The following is a 16,090-nucleotide window of genomic DNA, read 5'->3' on the forward strand; positions in this document are numbered from 1 at the left end:
AGGACCAGCACCACTTGGGAGTTTGCCAGAAATGCAGACTCTCAGGCACAAGCCCAGACTTAGTAAGTAATTTACATGTTACCAAGATTCCCAGGCAATTAATATGCATATTAAAGTTTGAGAAGCACAACTGTGTAAAATACATATCTCATTTTCCTCACCTTCTCCCGGTGTTTGCTCATGTTTCGACCTGAGGACGGCTTTCACCAGCAGAGGGGGCGAAAGAGCAGAGAACTGTGGCACACCTCAGGGCTGTCTGGATTAACACTTAACACATGCTGTAATGATTTGAGAGTGTGGATTAGTTTACTGTATGATCAAATTGTTCTTCCCTCTGGCCTCAATCCTCATGAGTATATTGGCTATATTTTTATTAAATTGTTTGGCATTCAGTTCTATTTTTTTCCCTTTGCCTATTTGAGTAGATGTTTCTTCCTCTCTTTCTCCGTCTCTGTCAGTCTGTCTGTCTCTCTTTCCTTTGCAGATGCTACTTGTTTGTGGGAGCAGCCTGAAGAAGGGGGCTCTGCAATGACGTATATAAGGGCGTTAACATGGCACCTGGCATCTCAGTAAATGCCCTCTCCCAATATATCATGAAAAAACTTCTTTTTTTTCCCTCCACTCCACTTGCTTTCTATTATTTCAGAAGTGACTATCTCGAGTTTTTTCAGGAAATTTCCTCTAGCGTCATCTCCAGCCCAACAACACTGATTCTTGGGGGTCCCCAATACCATTAATGATAAGCGTTCTGAGAGTGCAGAAACACTAAGAGTGCCACTGAATAAGGCACTACTCTCCTCCCTTGGAAGGGGAAATCAGGCTCCCTAACAGACATTGTGTCATCAGAAATTAAGACAAACAACAAGTGCAACTTGGACTAGTGGATCTTCTTGCAATGACTGTCCCAACATCAACATCCACTGGGCCTTCAGTTCCCATCATCGCAGTTGTTCAGTTATTTAGACGTGAGGCAGGGAGAGTGGTGGTCCTGCATTTATATAACTAGTATTAAAAAGCTTGTCTGGGAGCAGGGAAGTTCTGGGAGAAGTCATCTAGAGTTCTCCCATCAGGCTGTGTGGTGGCACCTGAGGTATGGCCACGTGATAGCTATGATATGCCTTCCTGAAAGGTCAATTTGACTTGATAAGGTTAATTTAAAACATGACTATTATATGGAGTGGAGTGCAAAAATGTACATCACATTTTAAGGTAAAATAAGTTCCTACTCAAAGCTCTCTTACTTTCTTTACAGGACCGCATGCTTGGCTTAATGTTCTACTCTCGCCATCTTGAAATTCTTAATAATTTTTGAACAAGGACTCCACATTTTTGTTTTCTACTTGGCCGCACAAAGTAAGTAGCAGATTCTGCTTAGGACCTCACCTCACAAAATCATAGGGTGCCGGGGTTTTGCACGTTTATTTTCCTCAGCTGTTCAGGAAACTTGAGTTGAAATGCTTGAGAATGGCAAAGACCCAGGTTCACAGTGCACTCTGGTAGCAAGACTATGGTCGAGGGGAACACTCATGCATTGCTGATGGGATTACAGCATGTCACAACACGTTTGGGGCACAATTTGGCAACATTAACAAAATTACAAATACCTATCACCCTTGGCCTAGTAAGGCTAAAGCACCATTCTGGAAATTTATCCCATCTATCTTCCTACATATATATGTAATGATGCAGGTAAAAGTTTCTTCATTGCGGCCTATGTATAGTAGTAACATGTTGGAACCAATCCAAGGGGCCATGGATAGAGCAGTTTTAATAAAAAGAATGAGGAACCTATTTATTCACCAATACGGAAAGTCTCTAAGATATGTTGTTAGGTGAAAATAAGAAGGTGTATTATGGATATGTAGTAGGTTACCTTTTGTGTTAGAAGAGGGAAAGGGACAAATGTATGTTTATTTACTCATCACTGTGTTTAAAAAAATTGGAAGAATGCACAAGAGATTAATAAAAGTGCTTATCTGTAGGAGGCAGTGTGGAGCAGTGGGCTAGACAGGAACAGAGTACAAAGAATACTTCTTAATGTATACTCATGCTGTCTGGAATTTTTTACCATTTCATTTAATTATTTATTCAAAATGCAATTTAAAAAGGGATGGAAGCTTAAGCTTTAAAGCTAACTGTACAGCTACACTTTGACCTAGTAATTCCACTTCTAGGTGTTTTACCCAAAAGAAATGAAAACGTATGTCCACGAAAAGACATGTATAAAAATATTCACAACAGCTAAAAACTGGGAAGAACCAAACTATCCATCAACAAAAGAAAAAATAGACAAATTGTGGTATGGAATTCATATAATGGAATCCTACTGAACAATAACAGATATTGGCAGCAATATGGATGAATTTCACAGATATGATGCTGAGTGAAAGAAAGTGGACACAAAAAACTGCATACAGTATGAATCCATTCATAGAAGTTGCAGAAGCAAAACTAAGGTTAAATAAAACGCAGAACTGTGGTTGTCTCTTGGAAGAGGAGAAGAGTCTGGGGGTAACTTTCTGGGGACGTGGAAATATTCCATATCGTGAAAGGGGTGTGTTTTACCAAGGCATGTCCAGTTGTCAAAATAGTGCAGGTAAGATTTGTGATTTCAATTTATGCAAATTTTAACTAAAAGAAAAAAAACAGTAAAAATTAAAAGTGGTGTGGAGAGGCATGGCAGAATATTGATAATCGTTGAAATTGACTGATGAGTTATTACAATGAGGTTTTATTATGTGATTCTACTTACTCTAGACATGTTTGAAATTTTCCAAACTAAAAAGCTAAATTAAAGCTATAATAAAATAAATGTGTGGGTGGGCCATTAGCACCAATTAATCAGTTACTCTGGAAGCTAAAGAGTTTGACCCTTCAGTTACCAAGGATGTAAATGAAGTAAACGTAAATGAAGTTCAGAGACACATGGGGGCAACAAAGCTTGGATGTAAATTGGTAGCACAGGGCCAGGCCTGGGTAATGGAAAAACAACTTCAAGAAGGCAGGGTGTGAGAACCACCGTTCAGGGGTAGTGGAACAGTGATCACAGCTCCTTCTCAATCATTTTCAAGGCCTGTCCCTAGGGTACGCCTCTGCCCTCGTGTAAGACATAATAGTGACCACTAACACTTTCCCGATGAGTTTGAGGTCCATTTTTGTTTCTTGGAGATAATTCTCTCAATATGCATGCTATTCCTCTTCTCCATAACAAGGGTCTTCTGAAAATAACCCATGAGCCTGCAAAAGATCACCCCTCCCCACCCCAAAAATTTGTCTATAGCATGTGAGAGAAAAGTTTACATTAATTCAGGTTGGTTTGTTTTTTTTTAACTTGGAAGAAAAAAAGTAGCAAGGGGTTTAAAAAAACCCTTTGAAACTGTAAAAATTGAGTACATAGAACGTAATGATCAGATGCCTTTCACATCTCCTGAGAGTCTTGATGAACACAGGGGTCCAGAGGCAATAAAAGAAGAACATCCAAGGCGAGTTCTGAGTTTGCCAAAGGATGTGAGATAGATTTTTACTGAGATATATTTAAGAAACAGATCATGACCCTTTCATCTGGAATGATTCCAAAGAAGCCTGCTGGGTGAGGGGAAATTCCGTAATAAGATCAGTGGACAGTTTTCCCACCCTGAGGCTCTGAGACCCTGTAGACAGCGCAGCTCACAAGTCTGAGGAGGGGACCGAGCGGCATCATGGCTTTGCATATGTTGATTTTATCTCTTGCTAGATCCCTGGTATAATGAGATGTTTAAAATTGTTCTAAGTTTCAGTTGTTATTTTTATTCATAAAGGGAACAAGGAAGAGAAATAAAACAAAATCACATTGATACAAAATAATCATATTTCATAATTTATAATCAGAATATATATTTATATGTATAAATACATATATATCATTGAATACATGTGTTATGCTTCTATTTTTCGCATATTGTGACTATAAAAAACAAACCATATGTCATTACATTTATCCAACCTCTTGCTCATCTGGAAAGACTTTTCCCTCAAGCTTCTAAGAGTCTTTAATGTGAACAAATTAAAACATTGCAATTTCTCAAAGGCTTCTGTAAAAAGAAGTAACCTCAGCCATTAGAATATTTAAAATTTGAAATCTGTAACCTAAAAAAATGCTGAAAATGCAAAATGGACACTTTTTAAAATTCATGATGTCTTATAATCAGGCTTGTCCCCTGCCTGAAACTTGCTCAGGGCTGGTGCTGCCACATCATATTTTATCAGATGTATTACAAAGATATGCCCAGTTTTTTGGTGATATTAAAACGACGTAATCATAGACTGAAGGCTAATTTATAAAGCCCTCTAGGCTATTATCATATTTTTACGTAGAATTTTATCTAATTTAAAACAATCCATTGTTTGACTATTTTATTCTTCAAACATAGAGAATTCCTACAATTTCATTTTGTAATAAATTACCCCAAATAACTTATCTCTGAACTCAGAAACAGTTCTGTGGCCTCGGTACTGTGTTCTAATCCTGACTCCTTCTGACTGAAGAGTAAATTGTTTCTTTGTTGGAAAGCTGTCAGAGGAAATTAAGACTGATTTTTCACTTCCATTTTAATAAAAATCTTTTCATCCTCATAGAGCACACCAGAGTATTAACTGTGAGCCCTGTCTAATGCTGAAGAAATGTAGATTCTCCCTTTCTTTCTCATAAATCTAGTGCATGGTCAGCAGCATCCTCCTCCATAAACACTGATCAGCTAACTCTAGAAGTCAAAGTCTGGATATTAGACCTTTTTCTCCACCGCTTCCTCTCAACCCTAGGCATAATGCATAGCAAAAAAGCAACTCACTGAATATCTTAAACTTGGCTTTGATTTATTAAGCAGCAATTTGCATCTAATGTTTTTCTGGACAATTGTCCTACATAAATGTATCATTTAGGACAGTTGACATTAATGAAAACAACCAAGTATAAATTATAATTTCAGGACAACGTTTGACTTAGCACATGGATGAAAGTGTAAAGCCATTCATTTCAGTGGGTAGCACGTTATACTAACCACCTGATTAGGTGATTGCTTTTTTACATTTTTACCTGTGATTCATATATTGGCTTAGTTATAGGCAACCAATGTAGAAAATATTTGAGGAGCAAGTCCTCTAAGATAATTGAGATAGCTACCATTTATTAATGCCTACTAAAAGCAAAACTCTCTGAATATATTATTGTTTCATCCTCATAATATACAGTGAGTTAAATATTCTTTCCTCCATTTTACAAATACGAGGCAGGGGCTTAGAACAGGTAAGCAAGTTGCTTAAAGCCGCATCTGGATCTGAATCCAGATCATACTGCCTTTCTAGAGAAAGGCTCTACAAAGCAGTGGTGAGAATCCCGGCAGAATCTCCTAACCTCCTCAGAATCTGCCTTGACTTCTGTCTGAATCCATTCACAGACGCCAGATGGCTAAGATAGCAAGAGGACTAAAAAATAAACAATTGGCAATTCCAGGTATTTTATAGTTTAGCTTTTAAAAGTGTATGATTTTTGGTTTATTCACAATGTTGTATAACCATCACCACTGTCTACTTTCAGAACCTTTTCATTACTCTCAAAGGAAACCCTGTACCATTAGCAGTTTTTCCCCATTGCCTCTTTTCCAGCCCTTGACAACCACTGAAGTACTTTCTCTCTGTATATTTGCCTATTCTGTGCACATATCATATAAATGGAATTGCTCAATACATGCATGTAACTTCTTTTACTTAGCATAATATTTTCAAAGTTCATCAATGTTGTAGCATGAATCAGTACATCATTGTGTTTTATGATTGCATAATATTCCATTATATGTATACATAACATTTTTGTTTAACTATTCATCAATTGATGAACACTTGGTTTGTTTCCACTTCTGAGCTACTGTGAATAATGCTGCTATAAATAATTGTCTGGACTATGCTTTTAATTCCCTTAGGTAAAGTAGAATTCTATAAGAATTCTAAAGAAGAATTCTAGAAGTAGAATTGATGGGTTATGTTTAACTTATCAAGAGACTGTCAGAGTGCTTTCTAAAGTGACTGTGGAGATTCCATTTTTGAAGAATCAGATCCATGAGTTTTGGAGATGTCACTCAATTGACTTTTCACCCTTTCCAACAGCTACAGATTTCACTTTCTGATGAAGAAGCTGGAACATTGAAAGAACATAGGATTGAGAGCAGAGTAAGGGAATGAGACAGGTCTTGGCAAAGAGAGTTTGTTCTTATAGTTTTCTCTAGACTGATGTGTAAACAGAATGCAAGGAGCAAAGAAGGAGGCAGCCTGAGGTTGGGTATTGGAAAGAGTCATTTTGGAAGAACTGCTATACTGAGTGTGGTTGAGCAGGAAGTTGGAAGAACAGAATTTAAGAGGCAGACAAGCGAATATCTGGTATTTGAAAAGTCTGTTTTGAATGCTAATGAGGTGTAAGGTATGACTCAGGGGGTGAATTCTATGGATTTTCTCTCATCCACATCCAGAGGTGTGATGGTGTGAATGACAACTGGTTAAATAAGTATAACAAATTTTAATCTTTTCTTTAATTGAGAATAAAAATATTCCTTTATTGGCAATGAGGATGGATCAAAATAAATATTTATAAAGCACCCAAGAGCCTAATTTCCTAAAACATACCTTTCTTTTAGATTAAAAACTTGAGTCTACTGATTCTAGAAAGGGTGCCATAATTATCATAGATTACTTATGCTGAAAATCTTTACAAATAGAGTTTTTAAGATTAGATTTTTTAAAAAAAATTATTAAGATTAAATTCACATAACAAAACCAAACTGTTTAAAGTGAACAATTCAGTGGTATTTAGTACATTCACAATGTTGCGTAACAACCAACTCCATCTAGTACCAAAACATTTCAATCACTGCAAAAGAAAATATGCCTTCTCCATTAAGCAGTTTCTTCTCATCCTCAGGAAACTACCAATCTGTATTCTGTCTTGTGGACTTACTTATTCTGGATATTTCAAATAAATGGAACCATACAGTAGCCTTTTGTGTCTGGGCTTCTCTCACTTAGCTTGTTTACGAGCATCTCTCACATTGTAGCATCTATCAGTACTTCTTTTTATGGCTGAATAATATTCTTTATATGTATATACCACAATTTGTTCATCCATTCACCCACTGATGGACGTTTGTGCTGTTTCCACCATTTTGACTATTGTGAATCAGTGCTGCTATGAGCATGTATGCCTATACATGTATTTGTTTGAGAACCTGTTTTCAGTTCTTTCGGGTTACAACTAGAAGTGAATTGCTGGGTTGTATAGTAATTCTATGTTTAACTTTTAGAAGAGTTACTAAACTGTTTTCCACAGCAGCTGAACCATTTTACATTCCTGCCAGCAGTATATGAGGGTTCCAATTTATCCATATCTTTGTCAATACTTTTCTTTTCTTTCCTTTTCTTTTCCTTTCTTTTCTTTTCTTTTCAATAACCATCTTTGTAGGTGTAAAGTGGTACTTCATTGTGGTTTTGATCTACACTTTTTCTGATGACTAAGGATATTGAACATCTTTTCATGTGCTTGTTGGTCATTTGTATAACTTCTCTGGAAAAATGCTTATTCATGTTCTTTGCTCATTTTTTAATTGTGTTGTTGAACTGTAAGATACACAAGGCCACACTTAGTGGTATCAGTTGGATCCTGGAAAGTTCAATTCACCCATTTTGAATGGTCACCTAGAAAAATATGATCTTAACTGTACAACTTTTGGAAGATATATTTCACTGGCTTATTTTTGATAACTCCAAGTTTAAAATCTGAATTTAAAAGAACCAACCAATCAAACGTTCAGGGTTTGAACTTATGATCTATCTGATCAGGAGACAGAAACAGTGTAAAGCATGAGTATCCTTGTTTTACAATGTGAAGGAAACCTCTAGTACTTGAAATATATTAATTAAGTGAAATATGTTTTTTAAACTACTTTTTTTTAAAAAAATGAAAGATGCTAAAATAATCAATAGCATTCCAGAGACTTATCTGACTTTATTCAGTCTCAACATTTTGTGCTAAACTTACCCAGTCCGCGAAGTCATCTAGGGGCAGTGAGAATCAGGGGTAGGTCCGTGCAGTAGGCTGGTTTCTATTTCCTAACCCAAATTATTTTTTGTTCCAAAGACCAACTTCTTTTTTTTTGTTGTTTAAGGTACATTCTCAGAGATTACTTCTTTTTTTACTACATTAAAAAAAAATTATTTATTTATTTTTGGCTGTGTTGGGTCTTCATTGCTGTGCGTGGGCTTTCTCTAGTTGCGGGGAGCGGGGGCTACTTTTTGTTGTGGTGTGTGGGCTTCTCTTGCGGTGGCTTCTCTTGTTGCAGAGCACAGGCTCTAGGCACATGGGCTTCAGTAGCTGTGGTTCGCAGGCTCTAGAGGGCAGGCTCAGTAGTTGTGGTGCACAAGCTTAGTTGCTCCGCGGCATGTGGGATCTTCCCAGACAAGGGCTTGAACCCGTGTCCCCTACATTGGCAGGCAGATTCTTAACCACTGTGCCACCAGGGAAGTCCCAAAGGCCAACTTCTTAGATCTCTGGCTAAGATTCATGTCCTCCCCATTCTCCTGACTGTGGATCACCTGCTGCTCAGGGAGTTTTTTCTTTCTTTTCGCTTTGAAGGCGAAAAGGCAAGTTTCTATTACATACTCATTTCCAGAAAGGGTGACATCTGTTTCCACTGTGAGATCACACATAAGGATTCTAGTTTCATAGGCCTTCTTATCGGCAAAATGTGGGAATACATTCAGCAAATGTTTATCAAGCTCCTTCTACCTTATTCCAAAGTCTATCAAGGCCCTGGGTGCAGAGAGGTGAAAAGACAGATAGGGTCACTCCTTGTAGAGAGCTTATATTTGAGTGGGAGAACAAAGTACCAAGCACGTATCTAAATAAACATGCTTTTACAGTGCTATCAAATTATAAGTTGTTTATAAATGCTATTAAGCAAACAAAATTAGATATTGTGGTTGGAAGTCTCTGCCCTGTGGAAGAAGCAACAGTAAATCCAGTGACCATTAAAGCTAGAGAAGTTCTCTCTAAAGTGCTGACACCCGGGCTGAGACCTCGATGGGCAAGGACACAGCCAAATGAAAATGTGTGAAATCCACATTCGAGGCCCTGAAACAGAAATAAGCTTGGTCTGCACAAAAAAACAGGAAGGAGACCAGTGGGGCTGGAGTTTGGAGGGCAGCGGGTGGAGATAGAGCCAGAGCAGAAGGACCCGTGTGGTGCTTTGTAGGTTGTTTTGTGAAGCTGGGTGAGGGAACTGTCCGTGTCATTCAAGTGCACATTTCCTTGGTGGTCTGTCTTCCCCCAAGGTGTTTCCACTACTACTGTCAAATATTGACAATATTACTATTGTCAAATGATTCATTCAGGGTCGATGAATTTCCTCATCTTACTGGTTCTTCTTAAAAGGCCACATTGTTTCAGAAAAAAACAGAGATTCATTTTTAAGTGATGGATGGTTCTGATACTTCTACGAAACTCACTGATGTGGGAAAGAAATGATTGGCTTCAGATTAAACTATTAATTTCTTGAGAATTAATTCACTGAAAATGCCAACTAAAAAGTTGGTTTACTTTATGTATCTAGGCAGACCCCTACAAAATACTTACTATATGCCAGACACCATGAGCTCTATGAATAACAACTAATTTCAACCTCCAAATAATGCTATGGGATAGGAACTATTATTATTCCCCATTTCACATATAAGAAAACCGAAGCAGAAAGAATGTATGAACACTCACCAAAGTTACACAGCTAGTACATTGCTGAGCTGGGATTTAAACCACGTAGTCTAACTTTAGCATTTGTGCCCTTACCTGTTACAGTCCACTGCCTTTAAAATAAGTTATAATGAACATATTATATTTAAAAGAATTGGCATGTGAGCTATCTTGTATTTCATTTGAAAGGGAGGCATTCGCAATATTGCAAAGTATTGCTTTAATCTTCTAAAGAAAATGAGAAAGCAGCATTGTCTCCTGTCGATATATAAAAGTACTTGCATATAGTAAAGCATCATCTCTTACAGCTGGAAATTTAGCCAAGTGTCAGTGTGTTGCAAGCAAATTTTATGACCTACCTAAAATTTTCTATTATGTCCATGAATATCTGAAAGGATGTTTCAAAAACAAACTGAATCATGAGTGAATTAATAGTAGCTTTTTAGCAAACAAATAACATTTATATCCTTTTAAATGACTTGTTAAGACATTTATTTCAAAAATTCACTTTCTGTAACAATGAGAAAAATTCCTACCCCCAATAAATCATGGCTAGCAAAGATGCTCCTGCCTTTGCTTGTCAATGACCAGTAATTATGAAAGTAGGAACATGAGTTGTCAAACCATGGTGGCATGACCTCGGCTTGATTACCCCTCCCTCTTATGAATGTGGTATGGACTCTGTATAACCACAGAGCAAAGGCTGTACCGCTGCACCAACAAATATTTGTTAAATCATGTATTGTCAAAGCCATTTTTAAAGTGAGTACAGTAAGTAATGGGGTATTAATTAGAGGCCAATAAAATGAAATCATACTGCTCTAGCTTGCCAACGACATACCTGTGTGTCAAAAAGAAGTGTCTGTGACCAGCATGCTAGTATTGCATGCCAATAATCTGAGCAGGTGGTCAGTAGAGACTTTTGTTAGGACCCAGATCTTTTTCCCCATGAATAGTTCGGTAAGGTCCAGGCACTCATTTCTCCCTGAATTAGAAATTATTCCACTTCAGATTGCTAGGGTACCTGTTCATAAAGCCAAGGAAGTGTTTTTAGCAGTTCTTTCACAAGCAGGGAATGACTTACTATGTTCAGAATTTTTAAATCTGTTTTATTAGATAAACTCAAAGTATCTACTTTACTGGATACATTTAAAATATCTGTTAGGTGCCTTCTTTCTTCTTTACAAACAGGATAATTGAAAATGTTGTTTTGGTGGAATCTTCTCAGTAGACCACATAATCACCATTTAAATTAGCCCTACTTCATTTCACATTTGCTTATTTTACTGTTGTTTTCCAGAACTGTATTTTTTTTTTACAATTAGAACATCTGAATTTTAATTACATTACCATCAAGAAGCTCATTAAAGTCACTTAATTGGCAACATTTCAAAAAAAAACCTTAGCTGGGTTTAATATATTTTAAAGAGTTACTGTCAAAGTATAATTTCACCATTACAAACAGCTTGGCAACAACATTTGCATAAAGATCTGTCAGTTTCTGAAAAATGCTTAAATGTTGGGAAAATCAGATTCGTTAAGTTGCCTTTACTGAAACAGTCTAGAAATGGAGAACTTGTCACATACATTCATCTTTGTAACCCCTGCAATACCCAGAATACTGCCATGCACAGTATAGGATCTCAAAAAATGTTTCTTGAAGGAAATAAATCATACATTTTATACTTTGGAGAAGATTTTTTAAAAACTTAACCTCAATCAAAATTCCCTCATTTGTGTTAAATTTAAAAAGATACCCATTTTTTTGCTGCTTTTTTCTCATTCACTCTGACAAATATTTGATGATCATTTAGAATTTTGAAACCTTTAAAAATAGCTCTAAGGCCAGCATTGCAGGGTTGAAATTTGAGGTTATTTTGAAATGGCAGCATTTTTTATGGTTTTCCTCTTACACCTACTAGAATCTCACCCCCAGAGTACTGATGTCATTTGAACTTGCATTGTAGTTACTCACATTCATATCTCATCTTTACAAGCCTTAAGCTCTGCCCACAGATATGCATACTGTTTAACATACATGTCTTCTGCGGGGGAGGGTCACCTATAGTACCTGAGTCATTGGCTTGCAATTGCATTTGTTGAATGAATGCATGAAAATCCCTAGTTTGAGATATGTGAAGGATGATTCTACCCTGCAGCATGAATTAAGATGTTGGGACAACCTCCTCCCCAAATCACATATGAAAGAATAAAGTGTGGCAAACCATAGTTATTATTATAATTCACTTCCTACAAATGGAAAAGGTAAGACGTTTAATCATCCCTTTTAGTTTGGTATTTTCTACTAAAATCTTTGTACTTTATGTACCTCTTATTTTCCAAGCCAAAAGAAAAATCTAGGAAAGCTGTACAAAATGTGAGTGTTAAAAAAAAAATTAAAAAACAACCCTGCCACTCTTGTTGCTGCCTTGCTCTGCACTATGTCCTCAAAGCCTTGTCAGGTATACAGACAGCCTCAATAGATGGTTGTTGAATGGATGAATAAGTACATAAACACACACTGATAGTCCTGAGGAGTGCCTGAGGGGTCAGGAGAGGCTGCATCAACGGTGATGTAGAAAACCCGAGTCTTCCATGAAGACAGAGTTGCTCAATCATTCACTGGTTGGCGAGCTTCTACCATACGCTATGTTCCAAGATATGGTCTGTGAAGATTCCTCTAGGATAGCACCATCGCATAGCACTTTCTGTGATGATGAAAATTCTACATAGAATATCTACAATGTTATTTTCCAGAACATGGAGAATCCCTGGAGGTTTCTACTTGGGAAAATGACGCAGTTAGATCTGTCTTGTAGAAGTTGCCTCTGTGGCAGTGGGAACCAAGGCCTGAGGCTGGAGACTACTTCTTGCACATTGGTATTAAACACCAGGTTTGCATATTCCACAAAGGCAGAAGATAAGTTGGGGTAACAAGACTTCCTTATTATACAAAGAATAATTACAAAATTGCCCTCCTGTCTCCCTTAACACAGTGTTAGGAAAGGACTGTTGGCTCGTCTCCCCTTCCTAGCTGGAGAGAGCGAATGAGGAGAAAATTATGCAGAAATCTCTTGGGCTTGCTTCACAGGCTGCTCCAGGTGGAAGAGAAAAGGAGAAGTAGTAGCTTCCCTCTGACCCTGAGGGCATCAGCAGTTGTATAGATGTGCAGAGGAGGGGCTGTGGCCAGTCCTGAATCTGTGAGGGTGTTGCCGGGGCTCCCTGACCTCCACCAAGTACCCTTCCTGACAGGTGAGGTGGGTGGGACTCTGTGGCCTGAATGGGAGCATGATTTCAGAAAATCATAGGAGAAAGAGTGCTGGACTGAGAAAGGTCTGAAAACTCTAGAAGAGTCTGTGGTGTATGACCTTTGAGGTCCCTGCCTGCTGTAAGTTTTCCTGCCTGGACTTGTTCTTCTAGTTATACAGCATGACAGAAGGTGTGAGGGTCTTCTACCTGACACTGCGAAGAATCAAACCAAGGATGGGGAAAAATCATCCAGGGCAATTGAATGCTGGGAACCATGTCAATGGAAAGTCCTCTCGGCAGCAGCTTCATGATACTTCCAGCATTCATTTAAGACATCTTCTGGTGATCTGGTGTGGATCTTTTTAATTCTGTGGCCATCACAGAGATGGCGTACTGCCTGCGTTTGTAATTGATGGGGACAGTTGTTGACAGAGCATTGCCTTTGGGATTGCTGGCATTATGGCTCTCTTTTCTTTTTTCCAAAATAAACACTATAACATAGAACTAAAACCCCAGCATAATCTCACAGATGTAACATTTCCCTTCTCCAGCTGTTGATGTCCATTTTATCTAATTTTTTGTTTTATTTAGTTTGGTGTGGCTTAGCAATCAGAAAACAGTTAACCAATACTCATTCTAAAAAGGGATCCAAAATAGGAACATTTCCAAATTTGAAGCATTTCTTAAAAGGAGCCTGGATCCAAAATTCTGACTTTATCTTTATCAAATGCTTTTGGCAATGTTGAAGAAATCTTCTGGGAGAAATTTAATAAACACTTCTTGGAGGGACAGCACAGAGTGCAAATGTCAGGGTGCCTTTACAAACTGCATTGCCAACCTGATTTCTGAACAATGCTTTTGCACACTCTGAGCTCTGTGTTCCAGCATTTAGAGTTCTAATTACAAAAATCCAAAACTGCTTCTAGATTCTTCTCCTTCATGACCACTCTAATATTATTCAAACACTTGCCTAACATAAGCATTTCTTTCTCTGATAGAAACGGGAACATGAAATTAATGCACACAGAGAAAATCATAGCATTTTAACTTCTGACTTTATTCTTTTCCCCTCAAATGAACAGGTGATAAAACGCTGTTTGTGTCCAAAGCAAAAGGTATGGCCTCCTTTTCTCTTCTTTCACAGAGTGCCAGAAAATGTAAACAATATTTAGGTTGAACTTCTGAGTCCTCTGAATTTTCTGTCAGCCTTCAGAACAACATTTGTTTGTTTGTTTATACCAACATTTAACAGCATAAAGAGTAAAACAAGCAAACAGTCTGAGGCATTTATAGGAAGTGTTCAGATTGTGATACAGTCTTGTATCTGCATCGTTTTTACTCTTACAAAGAAAAACATTGCTTTAGGAAGTGGGTCATGTGGGTGTATAAGTGCTTCGTGGACAGGCCGGATATGCCATGGTTCTGGTCTGAGTACCACTGAAACACAAAGGGAAGAAACCTGTTTTATTCCTGCAGACACACAATGCATCCAGCTTTGGCTTTTTGTGCTCTCAGGACCTGATAATTTTTCTAAAATTATGGCTGGAATTCTACCTAAGAACACTTGCATAAATAAAATAGGTTACAGGTAAACATTTAGAACAGCAAGATTTAAAGCCTTTTTATTAACCTTCACTACTGTTTCATATTTTTCAAACTTCTATTTGAGATCTTGGTGGCTGAACTTCCACAGCAGCCAACATCCCGGGTTCCAGAGCTGGGGTGTTAGGTCAGTTACTTTGCTTCTCTGGAGCTTGGTTTCCTCATTTGAAAAATGAGGGGGTTGGAATTGATTTTCTCTAAGGCTCTTTCTAGCTCAAAAATTCCATGAATTTAATTCCTATCTGTTGCAGAAAATTCACAATACATGTAACTGTAAACACCCTCCATAGGAGTTAAAAATAGTATCATTAAAAAAAACCCAGGGAGATGGTATTACAAATTTAAACTTTATTGCTGGAGAGTTGCCAGTTAGATTATTGTTTTCACTGAATAAATGTGGCTAGTGGTTATTGATGTAATGCTATATACTTATGAGTTGAATTTACTTTGGGAGTCACAATTTCAAAAATGGGTGAAAGGGGTAAAAAAAAGATCAGAAAAATCTCACCTCACCCTCTTTAAATTATTTTCAGAAACCAAATTTCCAAAAGATGGGGGTTTCCTTTTCTAGGTGCTTGGGCAACATAAGCAAGCGAGGGAGAATTTATGTTCCCTGAAGAGGGGGAACAATAGCCACCAGGGACTGTCTCCCTTGCTTTGGCTTTTGCCTTATTTTCCTCTCTGTTTCCATTTCCCATTCTTCATGCAACTGGATTTCAAAGCTAGCTCATTTATTCATTTACTCAGTAAAAGTATGACCTTCTGTGATGGGCCGGCCACATGCCAGGCACTGAGACCACAGAGCTGGAAGGATTCTCTAACTCTGTGGAACCACCTGATTTCAGGGAGCCTCTGAGGTCTCATAACATTCTGCGATTGCTTCTTACTGAATAAACAGAATCTTCTAGCTTCTTCGAGCCTCTCAGATTTTACAGGGACTCTAAGCACATAGCTGCACTTAATACATAGGACCACAGAACTATTGGATGTTTGAGCTAGAAGATCCTCTAATCTTGTGGATGCCTTTATTTTATATATGACTCAACTGGGATCAGCAGAGGTGACACGGTTTGCCTAGTGTCCTTCAGGGAGTTCATGAAAAATCCAAGCGTCATTTGCTAATGTTCTGTCTACTCTACCTTACAGCCTCCTTGTCAGGTTTTAGTGTTAAAAAAAAAAAAAAGAAGAGTCCTCCTTTTAGCTTAGGGGTCTAAGGCCATGAACATGAGTAAAACAAAATGATGTACCATTGCCTGGAAATCCACTTGTGCATTAACCAGAGCTTTAGCAATCTGTGCTGAGTTTTGAAAGTGCACATTATCTGCAACAAAGAGAGAGAGTTAAAGTGCTGTTAAATACCAGAAAGCATAGAGTGACAATGTACCGCCTGGAAATGAACACCAACAATTATCTAGTCATGCAGTTGACATTGTCAGCAGTGAGTACTCACACTCGCTTATGGAAATGTCCCTG

General features: G+C 37.9%; 1 protein-coding gene across 3 annotated transcripts in view; it reads right to left on the reverse strand.

The window, feature by feature from the left end:
- Positions 1–14,051: 14,051 nt before the first annotated feature.
- Positions 14,052–16,090, reverse strand: part of FAP (fibroblast activation protein alpha) — a 71,848-nt gene continuing 69,809 nt past the window's right edge. For all 3 annotated transcript variants that reach the window (XM_060106134.1, XM_060106135.1, XM_060106136.1), the window contains 2 exons: positions 15,865–15,938; positions 14,052–14,452 (listed from right to left, as the gene is read on the reverse strand). In XM_060106134.1, the coding sequence (XP_059962117.1) occupies positions 14,357–14,452; positions 15,865–15,938 (170 nt within the window). In that variant the 3' untranslated portion in view covers positions 14,052–14,356. The remainder of the gene's footprint in view (positions 14,453–15,864; positions 15,939–16,090) is intronic.

Source organism: Mesoplodon densirostris, chromosome 8 (genome assembly GCF_025265405.1).
Source record: "Mesoplodon densirostris isolate mMesDen1 chromosome 8, mMesDen1 primary haplotype, whole genome shotgun sequence".
NCBI lineage: Eukaryota > Metazoa > Chordata > Mammalia > Artiodactyla > Ziphiidae > Mesoplodon > Mesoplodon densirostris.